Source organism: Tasmannia lanceolata, unplaced genomic scaffold, assembly GCF_043159265.1.
Source record: "Tasmannia lanceolata isolate RefF3 unplaced genomic scaffold, GAP_Taslan_0.1 ptg000013l, whole genome shotgun sequence".
Taxonomy (NCBI): domain Eukaryota; kingdom Viridiplantae; phylum Streptophyta; class Magnoliopsida; order Canellales; family Winteraceae; genus Tasmannia; species Tasmannia lanceolata.
In genome coordinates this window covers 34,239,314-34,257,973 of record NW_027518690.1, presented here as the reverse complement: position 1 = coordinate 34,257,973, position 18,660 = coordinate 34,239,314, and the positions used below count along the sequence as shown (strand labels likewise).

The 18,660-nt window shown below is 39.5% G+C and overlaps 1 protein-coding gene across 4 annotated transcripts in view; it reads right to left on the bottom strand.

Moving 5' to 3' along the window:
* Positions 1-7,816: 7,816 nt before the first annotated feature.
* The window catches only part of LOC143890033 (uncharacterized), a 30,418-nt gene continuing 19,574 nt past the window's right edge, over positions 7,817-18,660 (bottom strand). For all 4 annotated transcript variants that reach the window (XM_077394540.1, XM_077394542.1, XM_077394541.1 and 1 more), the window contains 4 exons: positions 13,958-14,026; positions 8,584-8,670; positions 8,430-8,491; positions 7,817-8,339 (listed from right to left, as the gene is read on the bottom strand). In XM_077394540.1, coding sequence (XP_077250655.1) covers positions 8,063-8,339; positions 8,430-8,491; positions 8,584-8,670; positions 13,958-14,026 — 495 coding nt within the window. In that variant the 3' untranslated portion in view covers positions 7,817-8,062. The remainder of the gene's footprint in view (positions 8,340-8,429; positions 8,492-8,583; positions 8,671-13,957; positions 14,027-18,660) is intronic.

Below are 18,660 nucleotides of genomic sequence, written 5' to 3'. Positions count from 1 at the left end.
AATTAAGTTTATTACTAAACAAAATTTCACCTGAAATTGGCAGTGTATCTTGAGAAACCAGCTTGAACAAATTTAGATTATATCATGACGTTAGTAGATGACTTTTGTGTATTTGTTGGTTTTTCAAATCCTGAGTTAAGGTGGTATCTCCCCATCCCGGACATTTTAAGTATTTGTAGAAGGTTGATGTTTTTTTATTTAGTTTTGTGTTCTGAAGGGAAGTTGGTATGCCCCCCTCATCGTACTCTGATCATATTGTAAAATTTAGTCCCAGTGCAGATACCGAGATAAATTCAGGGTTAATTAAAAAGAGATTGGTGTGGCTACAGAGAAAAGTACGGAATGGGGGCTCATGTTTGGAGAAATTACGGATTGCCGGCACCTTTTAAAATAAGAACGAAACATGGGCTAATCTTCAAAATCGGGTGGGAAAATGACCCCATCAGGATCAAGGTGGAGTCCTCGTATGTCGGTCCTTCTGACATGATATCAATCATCCTCGTATGTTGGTCCATGGTACTTGCATCATTTCATTTGCAGATTCCTTCTTCTTGTATCAGTATTGTGCCGGTGGCATATCCGTTTTCCTTTTCGGTGGCACACAGTTTTTGTACCGTTGGCGTACGTATGTTGTAACTAGCTGTATTGTACCACCCACATAGCATACTGGTGGCGTACATATCGAGAAATAATGACCTGGTTGGAAATGGCACCATTATTATGAGGCACCGTTCCAGGAGACGGTAAACCCGAACCGTCACCAAATTATGTCTATTTATTTGCGCCTTGGGTTCTTCTCCCCCATCCCATTCGAACCGTCCCCAACTACTGCAAGTCTGCAACTCTCTTCTCTTAACAATGGCGCAAGATCTCGATCTTTCTACACCAGGGCTCTTTGAAGCTTTAGTAGTGGACGTGGGCTCCTCGCCGGAGGCTGATCCTGCCGTTACGGAAGAAGAGATTAAAGAAGGAACCCCTGAACTCCCAGCCCTTCCTCCTCCGGTGACCGGAAAGAAGCCGGAGAAAGGTTCCTCGAAATCTCGCGCTCCATCCCCAGACACATGCGAGATGTACTGCAAGGAGCGCCTCCGAGCCTTTGTTGGAAACTTCAAACGATCGGTGAGACGCACCAAGACTTGGGGTCAGGAGTTCGCCACCGAGTTCCTCCAACTGGGGGATGAGGTGTGTGACCTCCAGATGAAGGTCGCACTCCTGGAGGAAGAGAACGCGGTTCTGAAGGCCCAGCTGGAAGGCTTGTCGGTGGGTGCTGGTCCTTCACAGGCGGAGGTTCCTCCCAAGGCAGACCTTGCTGAGTGATTTTCTTCACTTGGATTCGTTGGACCTGGATCTCGTTATCGAGGAGGCGAGAAGTTCTTCTCTGGAACTCTTCCCTAAGGATCCGAAACACCTTTTTGCCAGTTGTATAAGAGTTTCAGTCGCTGTTTACTTTTATTTTCTGTTCAATACAAATGTTTGGAAAGTTGACTGTTAGAAGATGTGTAGTAGTAGATGACTATTTGTTCAAACCCGTGTATAGATGATTGATTAATCAATACCATTCTTCTTTGTTCTGTTCATGTCGTCAAGGCCCAATCCATTTGATATGAACTTGTGGTTACATCACAAATGAAGTATCTGATGCAAAATGTCCACGATTTTCCACTGAATAATTTTTGGGTAAAAAACCAAACCAGATTCAATACATGGATACAGGTAGATAGAAATTAGAAGAAATTGATTAACTTGGTAAATTTAATAAATGGTACGCCACCGGAATATACAGTACGTCACCGGAATATATCGTACGCCATCGGAATATATCGTACGAACTTAGAACCTCACTAAAATGATTTGTTCATCAAGAGTTGGGACAATGTCTCTGTATTTAGGGACATAACGGCATCAGAAATTGAAAGCAGGGTTGAACAGACAGTAGAGATGATATGAAAGAGTTCGAATGAAGAAAATGGTGAATACTGAGAGATGGCGGTATCAGTAAAAGATGCCACCATTCCAGTTCGATGTCCACGTGTCGTGTATCCGACCTTCTATGCGTATTGGCGACGGCCAAGATTTAAACGAACCGAAGTTACTCTGGGTTGAAAGGGAAATTTCAAAGCCAAACCAAAACAGCTGTCAAGAAAGTAGCCACCGTTAGAAAAAGTTTTTTTACGACGTGTCAAGCATCCTTCCGTCTGGAATTATTTCCGACGAGCAGGATCCAAAAAAACCTATGCTTCTGTCGATTCAAATACACATTCAGACGAACAAAAAGAAGCCTTTTGGAGTGCGCCAACGGATGTGGTGTGGTATTTATGGCTCCCACGTAGAGTACTGGTGGCGTATATCCCTTGTACCGGTGGCGTACCTATCGAGAATTAATGACCTGATAGGAAAGGGCACCATCATTATGAGGCGTCATTCTAGGAGGCGGTAGACCCGAACCGTCACCAAATTACATCTATTTATTTGTGCCTTGGGTTCTTCTCTTCCATCCCATTCGAACCATCCTCAACTACTGGGTAAATCTACAACTCTCTTCTCTCAACAATGGCTGAGGAACGGCGCGAAACTAAATATGACCTCTCCTTCCCGCCAGGATTCCCTTTCGTGGATGTGGAAGCTTTGCTGAACAGTAAATACCTCCGGATGTTCTATGGAGAGCCGGTAGCCAAGAGGACACGCCTGGCGGAGAGTTCTAATCCCCCTCCTCCCACTCCTCCCATAACCAGGGTCACCACCCTCGAGGATGGCTCCGAGGCTTGTCCCAAGGGAGAGGAACTTTAGATTGTATATATAACTTTTTGTTTTGTTTTAACTTTTAATATAATATATGAACTTTTTGTTACATTAGAAATGAGTGTTAGTATGATGGTAGAAAATGTTTGTCTGGGTAAATTATTCCTTGGGTCTTAGTATTGTCTGGGTAAATTCCATAAGGGTTAGTATTATAGAGAATGTGTGGGTAAATTACATCAGAAATGAGTGTTTACAGAATTATAAAAAAAATTATCGGGTTGCAAACGCCGGCGTTTTTAAATAACGATGTCGTTTCTAATGAGATGCCAACGTTACAAATTAAAAATGCCGGCGTATTGACTGATAAAGTTCGCCAGCAAACAGAACTCTCAGTTTTGAATTAATTATGCTGGTGTTAAAATAAGGATTTCAGTCTCCTAAGTTTGTGCACATCAGTGGCATATTATTAATGGTCAGTATGAATGAAGGAAAATATATAATGTCTGATTCACTAGCCAGAGCTCATTGTAGGAAGCTTGCAAGGTGAATGTTAGGTTTCTTGCCTAGTGATATTCCATAGTTCGGTACTTTGGATGGATTTTCTCAATAATCTCTACTTGCAGATTACATTCTTTAGGAGGGTTCTAAAAAGATTTCAACCTGAGGCGGACACGTGGGAAGATATCGTCGAAACAAGAAGACCAAAGCAAGAAAACTCCTGAGTACTCCTCGTGCAGCGTTAAGATAATATACTCTTCATCTATTTCCAACTGCAGATTACATAATATCAACCACTAAAATTTGTATTGTTAGGTTCGATTGTGGGGTGTTTATCATCGAGTTCATAAAAGCTCTATGCCAGTACAAACAAATCGAGTTCACTAAGGTACTAACTCTTAGAAGCATACAAAGAAACTACCCATTAATCGAGTACTTATAGTTGTAACCTATGGCAGGAGAATATATGTCGCCTAAGCGTGGAGAGAACATTCAAGATGATTTGGGAATGCAGTCACACGTAGTTTCTCTTCTTCACTACTGTAGATTCCGCGAGGATTATAAGTTGTAGAGAGTAGAGATGTTCAATACAAATGTTTGGAAGGCTGACTTTTACCTAGATGTGTAGTAGTAGATGACTGATTGTTCAAACCCGTGTATAGATAATTGATTTTCAATACCATGCTTCTTTGTTTTGTTCATGTCGTCAAGGCCAAATTCATTTGATATTAAGTTCTGATTACATCACAACCCATCTGGAAATTAAGATTACGTAATTAATATCACAATCCATTTCATATTGGTGACACTGCACCTCGAATCGTACGGAACCTGCAAACAATTAAGTTCTTCAACTACAATCAAAATCACACCTAACATAACTACGCAACCCATCTCAACGAATGGTAATTTTACTCTTCCTCACTGGCGGGGCAGTGAGAAGAGTTAAAATTTATCTAGGAAGGTTACAGAATGTAACACAAACTACTAATTCCCGGTGGCGTTCTTTACCTATTCGGTGGCATATAATACACCTTTCAAAAGGGTACGCCAACGGAAATGCTACCGGAAATTAATATAACGCTAGCACTATATATTAACGCCACAGGAGAATTACATAACGCCAGCGTCATATCAGTACGCCATCGGAAACGTCAACTCTGTCTAATTTACCCAGTTAATGAGGCAAGGTGGAATCGAGAACGCCACAGGAAACGCCACCGGAAACGCCAGCGCTATCGAATTTACGCAATTAATGAGGCAAGGTGGAACCAATAATGCCACTGGAAACGCCATTGGAAACGCCAGTGCTATCGAATTTACCCAGTTAATGAGGCAAGGTGGAACCAATAACGCCACCGGCATCAAATTTACCCAGTTAATGATGCAGGGTGCAATCGATAGCGCCACCGAAAATGTCACCTGACGCTATCGAATTTACGCAGTTAATGAGGCAAGGTCGAATCGATAGCGCTACTGCTACTGTATACGCCACTGAAAACACCACCGCTATCGAATTTACCAGCTTATTACAGAAAGTCGAATCAATAACGCCACTGGAACACGATAGCGCCACCGGTATTATGATTACAAAGGTAATATAGGAAAGGTGATGCGAAAATGCCACCGGGTAGGTTATAACGCCTTTTAAGTGTTTTTTTCACACGACAATTTATTCTAGAAAAGGACGTTACTCCGATGGGGTCTCCATCATTTCTTTCTAGATATCACGTTACTTACCAACATGGAACATGAAATAACTGTAGAAACAAATAGGGGGAGAGGATTTGATGAACGGAGGGAGTTTGATGAACAAATGCAAGAGTGGGTTGAACAAACTGTTGAAAGAAAAGGGTTCGAATGAAGAAGATGGTGAATACAGAGAGATGGAAACGGTTGAAATGAGAGGGGAGAGAAAAGGGTGGGATAGTATTGGTTTAAATTTTTAGTAACGCCGAAGGTATTAGTAAAGGACGCCACCGTCCATGTAGATGTCCACGTGTCGTGGATCCGACCGTCTATGTATATTGGCGACGACGAAGATTTAAACGAACCCAAGGGACTCTGGGTTCAAACGAGAATTTTGAATCCAAACCAAACTAGTTGTCAATAAAGGCGCCACCGTTTGGAAAAGTTTATTTACGACATGTCAAGCATCCTTCCATCTACAGTTATTTCTGACGGCCAGGATCCAAACGAACCCAAGCTTTTGTCGGTTCAAATACACATACAGACGAACCCAACGAAACCTCGTGCAGCTCGTGCAGTGCGCTAAACGTAAATGGGGTGAGATGCATTAAGTACAGGGGGTTTTCCCTTCGAAGAAACTAGTAAAATAATGAAAAGTGAATGATGAGGACCAACATACCAGGACTACTGATCAGAAGGGTATTGGGGTCATTTTCCCACCCGATTTTGAAGATTAGCCTGCAATCCGTAATTTCTCCAAACTCAGCCCCCATTCCGTACTTTTCTCCACATGCCACATGACATGGGAAGGGTAGTTTTTCCGTTTTAAGGGAAACAAGATTGCTAACGTGTGGAGAGGCTATTTGTTCGATTCCACTCTCGATCCCGGTCCCCAACTCGGTTACTGTATCTTCTTATTCTCAACAATGATATGTCCTAATCTCCAAGGACACCAGTTTCCGCGTAACTTCCAAAACTAAACATTGGACATTGGAGGACTCTCAACCCAAAAAATCTCTACCACAAACTCACAATGAAGAGAATCTGACTGTAAGCCCAATGGTTCCCACCTTGGCATTCCCATCTTCTTTTGATGATTCCAAACTGAAGTGATTTTATATCACTAATGTGTTTGATTGTCTTAAGTTGTAGATCATGATTGTTCTATATCAAGGTTGCTTGGATTGATGCCAAGAAGCTCTAATTTGACCACATTCGGAAGGCCAAAGTCATTGGCGATCCAAGAAGCAAGAAGACTTGAAGCAATACAAGTGAAGATCATTCTCTTTGAAGTCTTTTAGATTGTATTGATCCAATCCTAGTTTAGGTTTTAAGAGGCATGAATAAAGTAATCACACACCCCTAAATGATTAAGTGATTGTCCTTGTGGTGTTCCAAGCCTTTGGAACCCTTATAATAATCCCAACCTTGTATAAAATGTGGAAGTCTTGAAGCCTAAAACAAATAAGGAAACAGAATTGAAAAACTGCTGGAATTAGGCTTCTCGGAACTCCGAGAATTGAACCAGGAGACATTTTCTTCTTTTCTGTTTGTATTCCCGGAATTCCGAGAGAAATTCCCGGAATTCCTAGAGAAATTCCCGGAATTCCGAGAGAAATTCCCGGAATTCTGAGAGAAATTCCCGGAACTCCGAGAATTTCTCGGAGCTCCGAGAAATCCTCTCGGAACTCTGAGACCACTATGTCGAGAAAAAATATGGCCGTTGGGGTTTTTCCTAGAATTGCGACTATGCCCCCAAACGGTCATATTTTGGGTTTTCTATATATATGTAAGTTCTAAACTTCCCAATCATCCATCCTAACACTCTAAAACCCTATTGGAACATCCTAAGAGTGAATCAAGCTTGTTTATGCCTCTCATTCTTTAGACTTTGGATTTGGATCATAGGCTTGAATTTGTACATCTTCTCTAAACTTTGTAACCCTTTGATAGGGACTTTTTGTTCTTTCTTTCATTGACAAATCGTTGTATTTGGGCAAGTATTCGGAGAAGCGAAGCCCTCTCTCCGTGGTGAGGATTGCCACCAAGGTTAAAGCATTTGGACATTGTAATTGGCACCGGTCTTCGCCAAGGTTAAGAAGATCAACATAGTGAAGCCATCAACGTGTTTGGTTGGTGGAGTGGAGTAGGCCTCGTGTATGAGGACCAAACCACTTTAAATCTCGGGTGCACTCCTTATCTCTTACTCTTTTATTTGAATTTGCACTTCAGATTTAACTTAGTTGCTTAAATTGTGTTTTGATCACTTAATCTTTAATTGGGTTAAAAAGTTTTCAAAAAGTTAAATTTTATTTTTATAAAAAACTAATCTCCCTCTTCCTAAGTTGCCAATAAGAATACTTGGGCCTATTATTGAAATTTCACTGACATTATCCCAAGCTAAAATCCCATAACCAAAAGCTTATCACCCAATTCACTAATACGTTTGTCAAGGGGTGAGAGAAGGCAAGGGAGGTGTGGGAGAAGAGACTAGAGAGGGCATGAATGGGTGAGACAAGGCTGAAAGACAATGAAAATAACTCTAATCAAAATACAATTTTTCCTTTACTTTTTAGCCATTTCTTACCCTCTCCTCAGTCCCAAGTCATTGGATCTCAAGTCTCTTCATCTCTCACTCTCCCCGGTCCTCCCTCACCAATTGATAAACTAATATTCCATGGAAAAACAATTCATGATTGCCAAATATGGCCTAAGGCTCTGTTTCTTTAGATGTAAAATAGGTGTAAAACAAATCTTGTGCCCATTTTTAAGTGCAAAAATGAATGTAAAATTTGTTTAATGCCCATTTTACATGAAAGAGACGGAGCTTAAAAAAATTTCACACATTGTTAGTTGTTTCACTGAATTTTCTTAGACAATTTACATGAACTTATCGAGAAAGGCAAAATATTTTATTTTCAAAAAAAATAAGTATAGAATCACAAATTATCACGACGACTGTTCAACCAAAAATATATAAACAGCCTCTAAATGCCCATGCACTTACTACACGGATAATTTACCCATTCAGGCCAAAAGTATATATATAAACAGCCAATAAACTCCCGTGAACTTACATGGATATTTTACCTGCCAAATTGACTACTTTCTCTGAACTTGTTTAAACAATGTGCCTTCACTGTGCCAGGTGGAAACTCTTTTCTACCAAGTTATCATCCAACAATGGCGCTGCTTCCTTGTCGTCGCACTTTGTTGATGAGCATATGTAATAAGGACCCTTCCTTGCTACAAAAAGAGAATTATTTTTCATCAAGCACTTTTCTCTTATTTCTTGGCTCCCAGTTTTAGATCCTTGAGCTGAATTGTTTAATCCAGTCTCTTCATCTCTTTCGTTGGGCTCCACGCCCATGCCTTCAGCCTGATCTCTAGTTTCATTATCTTGCTTTGCACCCCTACACACAAAACATGAAAATGGAGGGGATGAAGTTTCTCAACATAAATTAAACACCCGATTGAATCAAATGTGACAGAAATGAAGATACCCTGAATAAATAACAAGCCCCACTGCAACTGTGGCGAAGGCTATAAAGTACATCCAGTCAACCTGTATTGGATTTTTATCTGATTTAATAAGCTTATATATGCAATATTATTAAGCATAACAATGAAGGTAAAGATAGCACAAAGTGTTGCAACCTTCTCGTGATATGCAAAAATGCGGATAAAAACAGCCCACATGTCTGAGGTCAACAGAGAGAGATTAAGCATGGTAGACCCACTTATCTGCACAATCAAATATGAATTTCATTTAGAAAAAAAAAAACAAAAATCAAAATGGGAAGGGTAAATGACACAAAAAAGATGAATACATCGTTCAATATATTTTTACAGTATCGTGAAGCAGACAAAGCAACATTTCCAATATATAGAGGCACACTTTCAGAGTAAACATCGTTGTCTAATCACCATATCTGAACCACAGAGACATTATCAACAGTTGCGATAGTCCTATCTCCAGCTTCTCCAGATCAGGTCTTGTATAACGCATCTTTGCCAAATTCTTTGATAGTCTAGATAAGCTCAAATTGCTAATGGAATAATACATTTGTTTACATGGAGTGATGACTTACTAAATCATAGTCCACATGAAGGGTGCATATCTCTTTTCCCAAGTTACTGAACTATAGAGATTCTAAACTGTATTGTGTTGGATGCAATAATTTGTGGTTTCTATAATGACATTCCAAGCAGGAAAGAAACTCAATTACTTTATATCATAGTCACAAATATCTCGGATTTTTTTAAAGCTACTGATATTGGCACTACCAAGTTTTGAGTATTGCATTAACTCTCATCTTGTCCTTTATTATTTAAAATGCTGGCATAGGTTATTACATTTCCCAAAAAGCTCGCAGAAGCCAATTAAAAGAGAATCAAAGCTGACTTTGTGCAATTATTAAAACCCGATAGTGTCAATATCAGTAGCCTTTTCAAAATATCACAACCTTTTGATAAAAGAAAAAAAGTGACATGTTATCAATATCTCAAAAAAATCATTTTTTTTCATTTTCTATTATTTATCTTAAAAAAATAAGATGATATTCTTTTCTTCTAATCTATTTCCATAAGATATTTTATGGCTGGTTAGGAAAAGACAAAAGAATATTGAAGAGTTGGCATGAGACTCCTAGGCCACTGGCATATTATATTTTTTTGTCAGTGAATATTGTATTGTGTTCTATGCATAGTCACAAAAATCTCCAATTTTTCAAAATATAAGTATTTTATCATGACATTTTGATAAAACAAAAAAATTCCGAAATAATCCAGAGATTTTTAAAAATATCAAGATAATTCCATTTTTATCATTTGGTGTGAAAAATATCGCGATAATTTAAAGATATTTTATATTTTAATTTTTTAAAATTAAATATTTTTTTATTTTTAAATATTCTTTTCCAGTGTTTTCTTGATATAAATCCGAAAGTAACAAAAAATAATTAACATCTCCTGAGAAATTCCCAAGGCAAATATTTGTGACTATACTTCTACGCCGGGGCGGAGCCAGGAATTTACACCTGGGGGGCCATGGCCACTAAACTAGCTTATAATGCTTGTACTGCCAAAAACCACAACAGAGGTTTTCCAAGTCATTGGGGGGGCCATGGCCCCCCTCATGCTCTATGTGCCTCCGCCCCTGCTTCTACGAGCCCTTATATGTTGATTTCCAATAAGCATTGGACATCTCCAGATCTGATACGTATTGTACTGCATCGCCAAGACAAAACATTGTATGAGAAAATGTGGTATGTTTTTTTGCTGAATTAATGTTCTTGTTTTGTATTACTCAATGGAAAAATCAAGTTGTATTGGGAAATGTGTCTTGATACCAGTCTATACTCTATCCCGTGATGCTAATACAAGTATATTAAGGGGCTGTTTGAATAAGTGGATTTTAGAATCCAGGTTTTAGTTTGAAAGCGGTTTAAAATACAAGATTTTATAATCCATTATCCCGGATTAAGTAAGAAATCCAGGTTTTAGAAATCTCCCCATCCTGAGATTTCTAAAACCTGGAAACACGGGACGATCTCCTACTCTTTCGCTTGATGGAAAGAAGGGTGAGAAATCAGAAAACGATGGACGATCTCCTTCTCTCTCGTATCTCATCCAGAATTTTGATGAAATCCAGGATTCTAAAATCCGCGTATCCAAACTGCCACACGGATTTTAGAATATTGGATTTCCTAGAAAGATGGGAGATGGGAGACGAGAGAAGGAAACCAGCCGTCCTTTTCTGATTTCTCGCCCTTCTTTCCTTTAGAGAGTAGGAGATGATCCCGTGTTTCCAGGTTTTAGAAATCTCAGGATAGGGAGAGATTTCTAAAACCTGGATTTCTTACTTAAAATCCAAGATTCTAAAGAGAAGCGAAACAGTAGGCCTCCTCCTCTTGTCTCCCCTCCACAATTTTGAGGAAATCCAAGATTCTAAAATCTGTGTATCCAAATGGCCCCTGATTGTTTTTTTCTTTTACTTCATAAGACGATGATATGGAAATCCTGCTTTTTTATGCCAAACTTCCATACTGAGATTTTCTTTGGGATTATGATCCTTCTCATCAACCAATCACTCATGTCATTAAGTTCATGTTGTTTGTTGTGTGTGAATATTGTTCTTTAATATATTAATTTGGTCATGTTATTATGTTGATTGTTTTCATGGTATCATATGCACAGTTTTCTTATTATTAAACTGATATATATCTTAACAGATTCTACATTATTATATTTGGAATGAACATCTCCTACTATCTTACATGATGGTGTCATATATTGCTTTTCAATCCTCTAATAAAATTGAATTTTAACAAATTACGATCATAACTGTCATAAATGGATACTGACCAATGGGGTACCCCTTTTTTTGCAAGGGCGCCTATGACTCTAGCATTCCTCATTTAATATTCAAGTTTTGCTTTGTAACTACCTTTATGATCTTGTCTAGAATATGCTATTTATAGATACTAATATGGAAAACGGAACAAGACCTTGTATAGAGAGTGACACAACAAAGGTAGAGGTTAATGTGGTTTGGAGTGGGATTAAACTCGTCATGTTTAGGAAATACTAAAAAGAGGGCAAGGTAGACGAGAGTGGGAGATGTGAAAAGTATGAGGGAAGATGATTGGCAATGCCCGGATTGCCGCTATCATAACTTCGGATGGCGTTTTAGATGCAGAAGATGTTCACAGGCTAGATTGATCCCCTCCCCTCTTCCTTCTCAGAGTGGGGAAGGAGTATCGTCAGGGAAACCCAAATACGATAAAAGATCTGGGGCATGGTTTTGCTCTCCTTGCCAATATCTAAACTATAAATGGCGGGTTGAATGTCGTTGGTGTCATTCGACTCGATCGTCATTAAAATGGAGTCCCCGATCTCCCAGGGCACCATCTAAGGATGAGGAAGATAACCTTTGGCCTAATTCGGGTAAAATTTATCGCAACAATCCTGCGACTCCAATTTATCTCCCAGAGCACCATCTCAGGGCCAGAAGTGGATGTGCGAATAGGTTCTCTCAGATCCTGCTTGATCGGAAAAAAGAAACACCATAATGAGTTGGTGCAGGATCTATGGAATTGGGCACGAGTGTTCTGGGAGCTCCCATCGTTACATTGCCAGTCTTTGCTAGCAAAGGATGAAGTTCTTTTTATGTTTGATTCAGAATCGCTGGCCTCACATGTCATGGCTAAGGGATCTGCGGCCTTGGGAAACTATCTACTCTCCCTCTCACCATGGAAAAAAGAATTTATCTAAGGAGAGGAGGCACTTTGGGTTCACTTTTAAGGCATCCCATTGCATGCCTGGGCCGTTTCCACGGTGGAGGCTTTAGAGGGTCTTTTTGGCAAGGTTGTAGAAACCAAGATGGAGGGCAACCATCAGAATTGTATGAGCTTCGTCTCGGCTAAGATTTTAGCCCCTCGATGGCTCTTCCCTAATTCTGGTGTAAAGCTCAAAATCCTCAACCAGTAATATCCCATTGGGGTTGAGCTCTCGAAGGAAATTCCTGAATCTGCCATCCAGGAATTCGGTTCATCCTCAGCGGCGGACCGGGACCGGCCTCCGGCGACCTCAGGGCCACTGCCAGGTGAACCGGTGACCCCATTGGACCTTCAAATTAAAATTAAAATTTCCTTAATGGGGGGCCCCATCGACTTGAGAGAGAGCCGTTAATTCCAGAAAAGGCATGGTGGGACCTGTACAGAGAAATGAAGATTGTTTGGGTTTGTTGGTTAGTCCCAAGAAACCTACCCCTCACATCAGACGGAAGCGTGGTCCATTTTTCAAGAAGAACTTCGTTAATCGTGCCACTGGCAATTTTTCAACCCTCCCAGTCAGGGGTTTATCTTCCCAAGACTACTTCATCATGAATAAGAAGAGTACTATTTTGGGTTCCAAACCAGATGCAAAGAAGAAGCTTAGCAGACTTTTTAGACTCTTAAAGTTCTACCCTTGGTCTCCTAAGTTTGGCCCTATCCATAACTAGACTTACAACTGGACTTCCCGGGGTTGAAAAAGGTTATGACATTAAAAAGTAGTCGGACATCTTGGAGGATAGTTAGGAGAGGTGTACTGTCAGACTCATAGCTCTCCCCCTAGGAGCGAAGATTTCAAGGCCCTTTAATCCTTGGTTTTTGCTATTTAAAGGCTCTCTCCATCTAGTTTGAAGTCAGGAGCCTTAATCAAATAGGTATGGTTTCTCTTGAGGATCTGGTCAGCTTCCCTTAGTAATCAGCTTCTCCCCTTTATTTTGCGCCAGGATCTCATCAAGAATTCAGGGATCGATTTTTGTTTTGGATGGAGACGAAAGCGACTCCTCATCCAGATGGTGGGTTGTCGTATGGTGGACGCAGTCTCGGTGGTCAGTTCCCCTCTGGGAGTCCTGATCCTGTTTTTTAGGGTTGTATATCTGCTAGAGTCCCAGATTCAGCATGGCACGTTTGGGTTTCCTCCAGTCTTGATGGATTGTCTAGATCACCAAACTAAAGGACCATCTAGATGGTGATGACAAATCTGTTTTGAGGAAAGCCTTGCATGAGAAGGTCCCCAAATATGGCACTTTTCGTTGGAATCGATCTGTTGAAGGCCTTGGGGTTATGCTTTGGAGTGCTTGGGGGAGTGGTGAAGATTCTTTAGGTTGTGATTAGATAGTAGGGAGGTAATTACTTTTTTTACGGTAGGATGGCAGTGTTTGGATGGATGGTCCTCACTGAGGTGGATGAATTAGTAGATTTTCTTCGTTGTTTTTATTTGGTCTAGGAGTATGCTCCTGGCCATCCTCAATTGATTCTATGTATTGCAAGTTGGGACCCCTGGTCCCCAATGTAACATCCATAGCATCAATAAAATTGTCATCTTTCAAAAAAAAAATTCTAGAAAAAAAAAAACAAAAGGAAGAAAAAGGAAATGGAACGCTTCATATATACTAAAATTAATCCACTGCGACATATAGATTCAAATGAATAAATACATGCATCATGCACGGAATAAGATAGATGACCACCATACATACCTTAAGCAAAACTGGGACCAAAGAGTAAAATAAAAACATTGCCACTGCAAATCTAATGAATGGTAGCACCTGCACACAAAGGAAACATTAAAAGAAAAACTACACATAATTTATTTTTTAAATCAGGAAGGCTTGCAGAAAATTTATGTCATAAAAAATTAACATAGCAAAAATTGCACGGTGAAAAAACATTCAATGTTTTAACAAAAGGAAGAGATATATCTGTACCTTTGGATTACTTGGGACACCCAGCAGCAGTGTATCAATGACTGCAGAGGGGGCTGATGGACTTCACGTCAGAAGGATTCAATGGGGCTGATTGCCACGTACACTGCTGCTGGGTGTCCCAAGTAATCAAAAGGAGTGGATATATCACTTCCCTTTAACAAATAAAAAAACAAAAAGCCAAACAGTACCAACTGATATCATGCATCCCATCCATAACTATGCCATTAATGTTTTATAACCATATATTGAATGAAATATAGTTCCATAGATAAGTTACTTAAAACTAAATTATATCGTGGATCGAAGGGATGATAGAAACATCTTGGAAATTGGGTACTTCTCTGAGAAATTGGGTGGGCCGTGCTTGATGCTCCAGGTTAGAACCAAGCATGGACCAACATGGGTTGGGTCTTATAAGCCATTGAGCTACGAGACCATTTGATAACCGCAATAATAGTAGAAAGAACTGGTAGGCAGGGGCTAGGTCTGGGTTTAATAAATTTGGGCAGGCCATGCTAGGGCTTAGAAATCAAACCATAGCACAAGTTTGGATCTAAATAAATTTTGAAACCATGTCACAAGTTTTAACTAAAGAAATTTTGCTGGTCTGGTAAAAGCTAACCCAAGCCCAACCCTATGAATGCCCTGTACTTTTATGCAAATATCCAAGTACCATATGTTCATCAATAACCCAATCTAAGAATTTTTGCGCGATGCCAAAGGTGTGACAATTGTTACAGGAGTCTTCTGTGCAATGTGCCACAGCTGAGCCACGTGCTTCCATCAACTCAAATCAATTTTGTTCCTATATGCATTTTTTTCATTTTTTTAATCTGGATATTATTAGTTATCCATATCTCAAAATAAGTTTAATATACAATTGTAATATAAATTCATATTTTAAATTCTTTGGTATTATTTTATACGTTCTTAGGTAGCACTTCTAAATTCTTTTAGGTTTTCCGCTCCTCCACTCCTGCTTGTGTTTCATGCTTTTTCTTCCTTCATCCATTCAGGCCATAAATATCAGAGGCCACTAAAGGTCGTTTCTCACCCACTTATGTTGTTAGAAGGCCATATAGGTTGTAACTGACCGGGCATCAAGTCCATACAAAATAGAAACCCGAAACATTGTCAATTGTTGCCGGTAATCCATCCTTTTTGCATCTCTTAATTTTTTGTTGATTCTTCAATTTCTGGTTTCATGGTTATTAACCACATAGTACATCACCACATGAAAAGTAAAAAAATATGAGGTTCTGAAAATCTTATTAAATCACAAAAATTTCCTTCTAGGGTTGGTCAAATAGTCACTCGGGTTGGCCTAAACCCGACCTGAGTTGCACCCCTACTAGGGTGCTTACATAGGGAGAAAATTTCCTTCTCTTTAGACATCTAAAAGGCAAGCTGGTTAACCATATTTGGCTCGAGTTGTAGATGAGGTAGAAAGGAGAGATCCTTATGGGGTTGACCATGGGCTGCAAGGAAAAAGGGGTAATGATGGGGTAGTGGTTTTGCCGAAGTTGCCCCAGCAACAAATGATCCGAACCCCTTTTCTTTCTTTCAAAGTTCAGTAGGGACTGGTCTTAAGAAGATCGACCATGACCACAGGCTAACGGTGACAGGAAATGGTTTGGCGACAATGTAAAGGTCGACGTGCTTAATCGACGGCTGGAGCAACAAATACGAATGCATTTTCTTTTGAAGGAAACATAGCTGTGGAGACCATCAAAAGTGAGTGTTGTAGCGAACATCCCCTTGCCGTTCAGAATCTTTGGTCAATTTCCTCAATGGTTCATACATGGCCTCTTTGGGAAGAATAAAACAACACCCAATCGTGCTTCCCCAAATCACGCAATTACCTCCACTCTCTCGCAAGAAATTAAATCCTACTAGAATCTCCAAAACAAGGAACTTATCCTAGTAAAAAAATTATTGATTAATCAATGTACTAAGGGTTCATGTATCCGTTTGATACAGTCAACTAATCCCTTTAAATCTCTACATAAACTTGAATTTTCTTTAATAGGCCCATATCCTAACAAATCTTTCCAAATCTTCTTTATATTCCCAAGCTCCTAAAATCCCGTTCTCTTTCTTAACCAGCCATAAGAGAAGAACTACTATATTTTTTTCATTTCCTAAAGCATCCTAAATTCTATCCTTCTCCTCATTTAACAATTCAACAATAACAAGGCAGTCTCAACCATAGAGAGATAAATTTCAATGAGGAAAAGAACTCTACCTAATCCATATTGAAAATCAAGATAGAGAAGATCTTAGGGTGCTAATATTAAACTAACCAAAGTGATTTTACACTTTCAAAAGTTTCTCTCACCGAACATTGTTTTTAACTTGAGATAGGGTCTAAATATCAAAACGGCTTAAGTGTAATTTAGACAATTTGATCATTAAAGTAGATAAGGTGTAAATATCAAAAGGGTTAGGTATATATAATAGATAAAGGGTGAAAATATCAAAAGGCTTAGGTATAGTTTAGAGAATTTGATAGATAAAGGGTGTAAATATCAAAAGGTTGGGTGTAAATCCAAAACTAAAACTAGAAATTGGATATCAGTATTAAATTTAAGGCCAAACTCCTTTAAATTCTTTATCAACTCACTTTCCAATATTCCGTAAAGCACCCTAAACCGCTCACAACAATGTTAACTTGGCTTTCCACTAAACACTTCCTTCAAAACTCTACTAAATCATAAAATCTGTAATTCTTCATGCCACTACTAGTACTTTTCCATTAGTACTTTGGAAATTAAAACTTATTAAACTTCAACTGGCCGGAAATTAATCATCCCATTTAGAACTTGTCTTAGCATCCGATCTAGAAGCTTGAATTAACATCCGACTTAGAAACTTTTTAAATCAAAACCCATTAAATGGGAAACCATTAGATCTTGATGTGTGATTGACATTGATTCCAGATCAAAGAAATCGAATAGCTACAATGGCATCCAAATCCAAAAATGGTCATCCCTACCAATTTATATAGCCTTTCGAATAAATCTTCAATGCAATCGTTGATCCAAAAAGGAAAAAAATCTTCGACAGTCTGATCTTAGATCATAACAATTTCAACGGTAAGATCACGAAGCTAAAGATATCAGCTTTTGATCCGATCAATCTGATCATTCACCTTCGATCATCTCAGAAGCATCTACATCACCGCCCCAAGGTGGGGCCAGGTGTTACGTCAATTCTAAAGTCATAGCTAATTCTGTTAGTATTTAGGTTCTTAAACTTAAACCTATGCTCTGATACCACTTTAACTATCACGCCCCGAAATGTATTCCTAGGCCAGTACCCGTAACAGCCGCCACAATGTCCGTAGAGTTACCCCCACGAACACACAAGGCTCAACTTCTAAGATTTTCCAATTTACTTATAGCAGAAACGCTTTAATCAAATGAAGATTCAGAGCATTTAAACATTATCGCGGAAGCTAACTTAAATAAAATAAGTAACATGTCAAATTATAATACTAATAGAAGTCTTCCAATACATCAATATTAATCACCCCTCCCAAAAAGAAAATACTGGACTAAAAGGTAAACGATTGGAGATGTCTCCCGACCAGCACTGCTAATCTCCACAGATCAACAGATCTACATGTGATCCTCGGGATCTGAAAATGATAATCAACGTAATGAGCACAACGGCCCAGCAGATAAACCAAAACCAACCAGCTAATGAGGAAAATCAAGCACATATACTTATATAATAACGATGCAAATACTATAAACGACTTGCTTTTCATGTTTCCAAACAACAATATTTTAAAGGAAAATCGTTTGGAAAGCGACTTGTGAAGCTAGATGCTACACGAGGTTTTCAAATTCGTGACTTTATTTAAAATTATTATCCAAGGTTTTTTATCGGTCTTTTCTGAGGCCAATGTCAACTTATTAGCAAGCAAGTACCCAAACGAATGAGGCCACACCACATTGACCAACGTTCACGGGACCTTAGTGCCAAGTGCGCACAAGTATATATAAACAATCATTTGCACCCCGAAATCCATCAGTGGTGTCCTGCGAAATCCATCATCTATGGCAAAGGAGACAAATCACCCAACGAAATCCATCACCGGGGCCCAAGCTACGTTACGGGCTCCATCTCGACCATGGTCTACGTGATCACGTCCAACGTACAGACCCATTAGCAGATATTGGGTACCAAGTCAGCGAAACACAACTCATATTGACAATTCCATACCAAGACTAGGGTTCGGTCCCATTCCTCGGCTAGAGGTTGATTGTGGTGAGGATGATCGATGGCCTGACTCTGGTAAAAATTTCCCACATAAAGGTTCAGGGAGCCCATCCTTATCTATCTCGAGTGGGGAAGTGGGTATACTAATGGACACCCTAAATGCCTGTCTGATAAGGAAAAAGAAAGATCATAATGGGACCCTAGAGGATCTTTGGCTTTGGGCACAAAAGTCTTGGGACATTCCATCT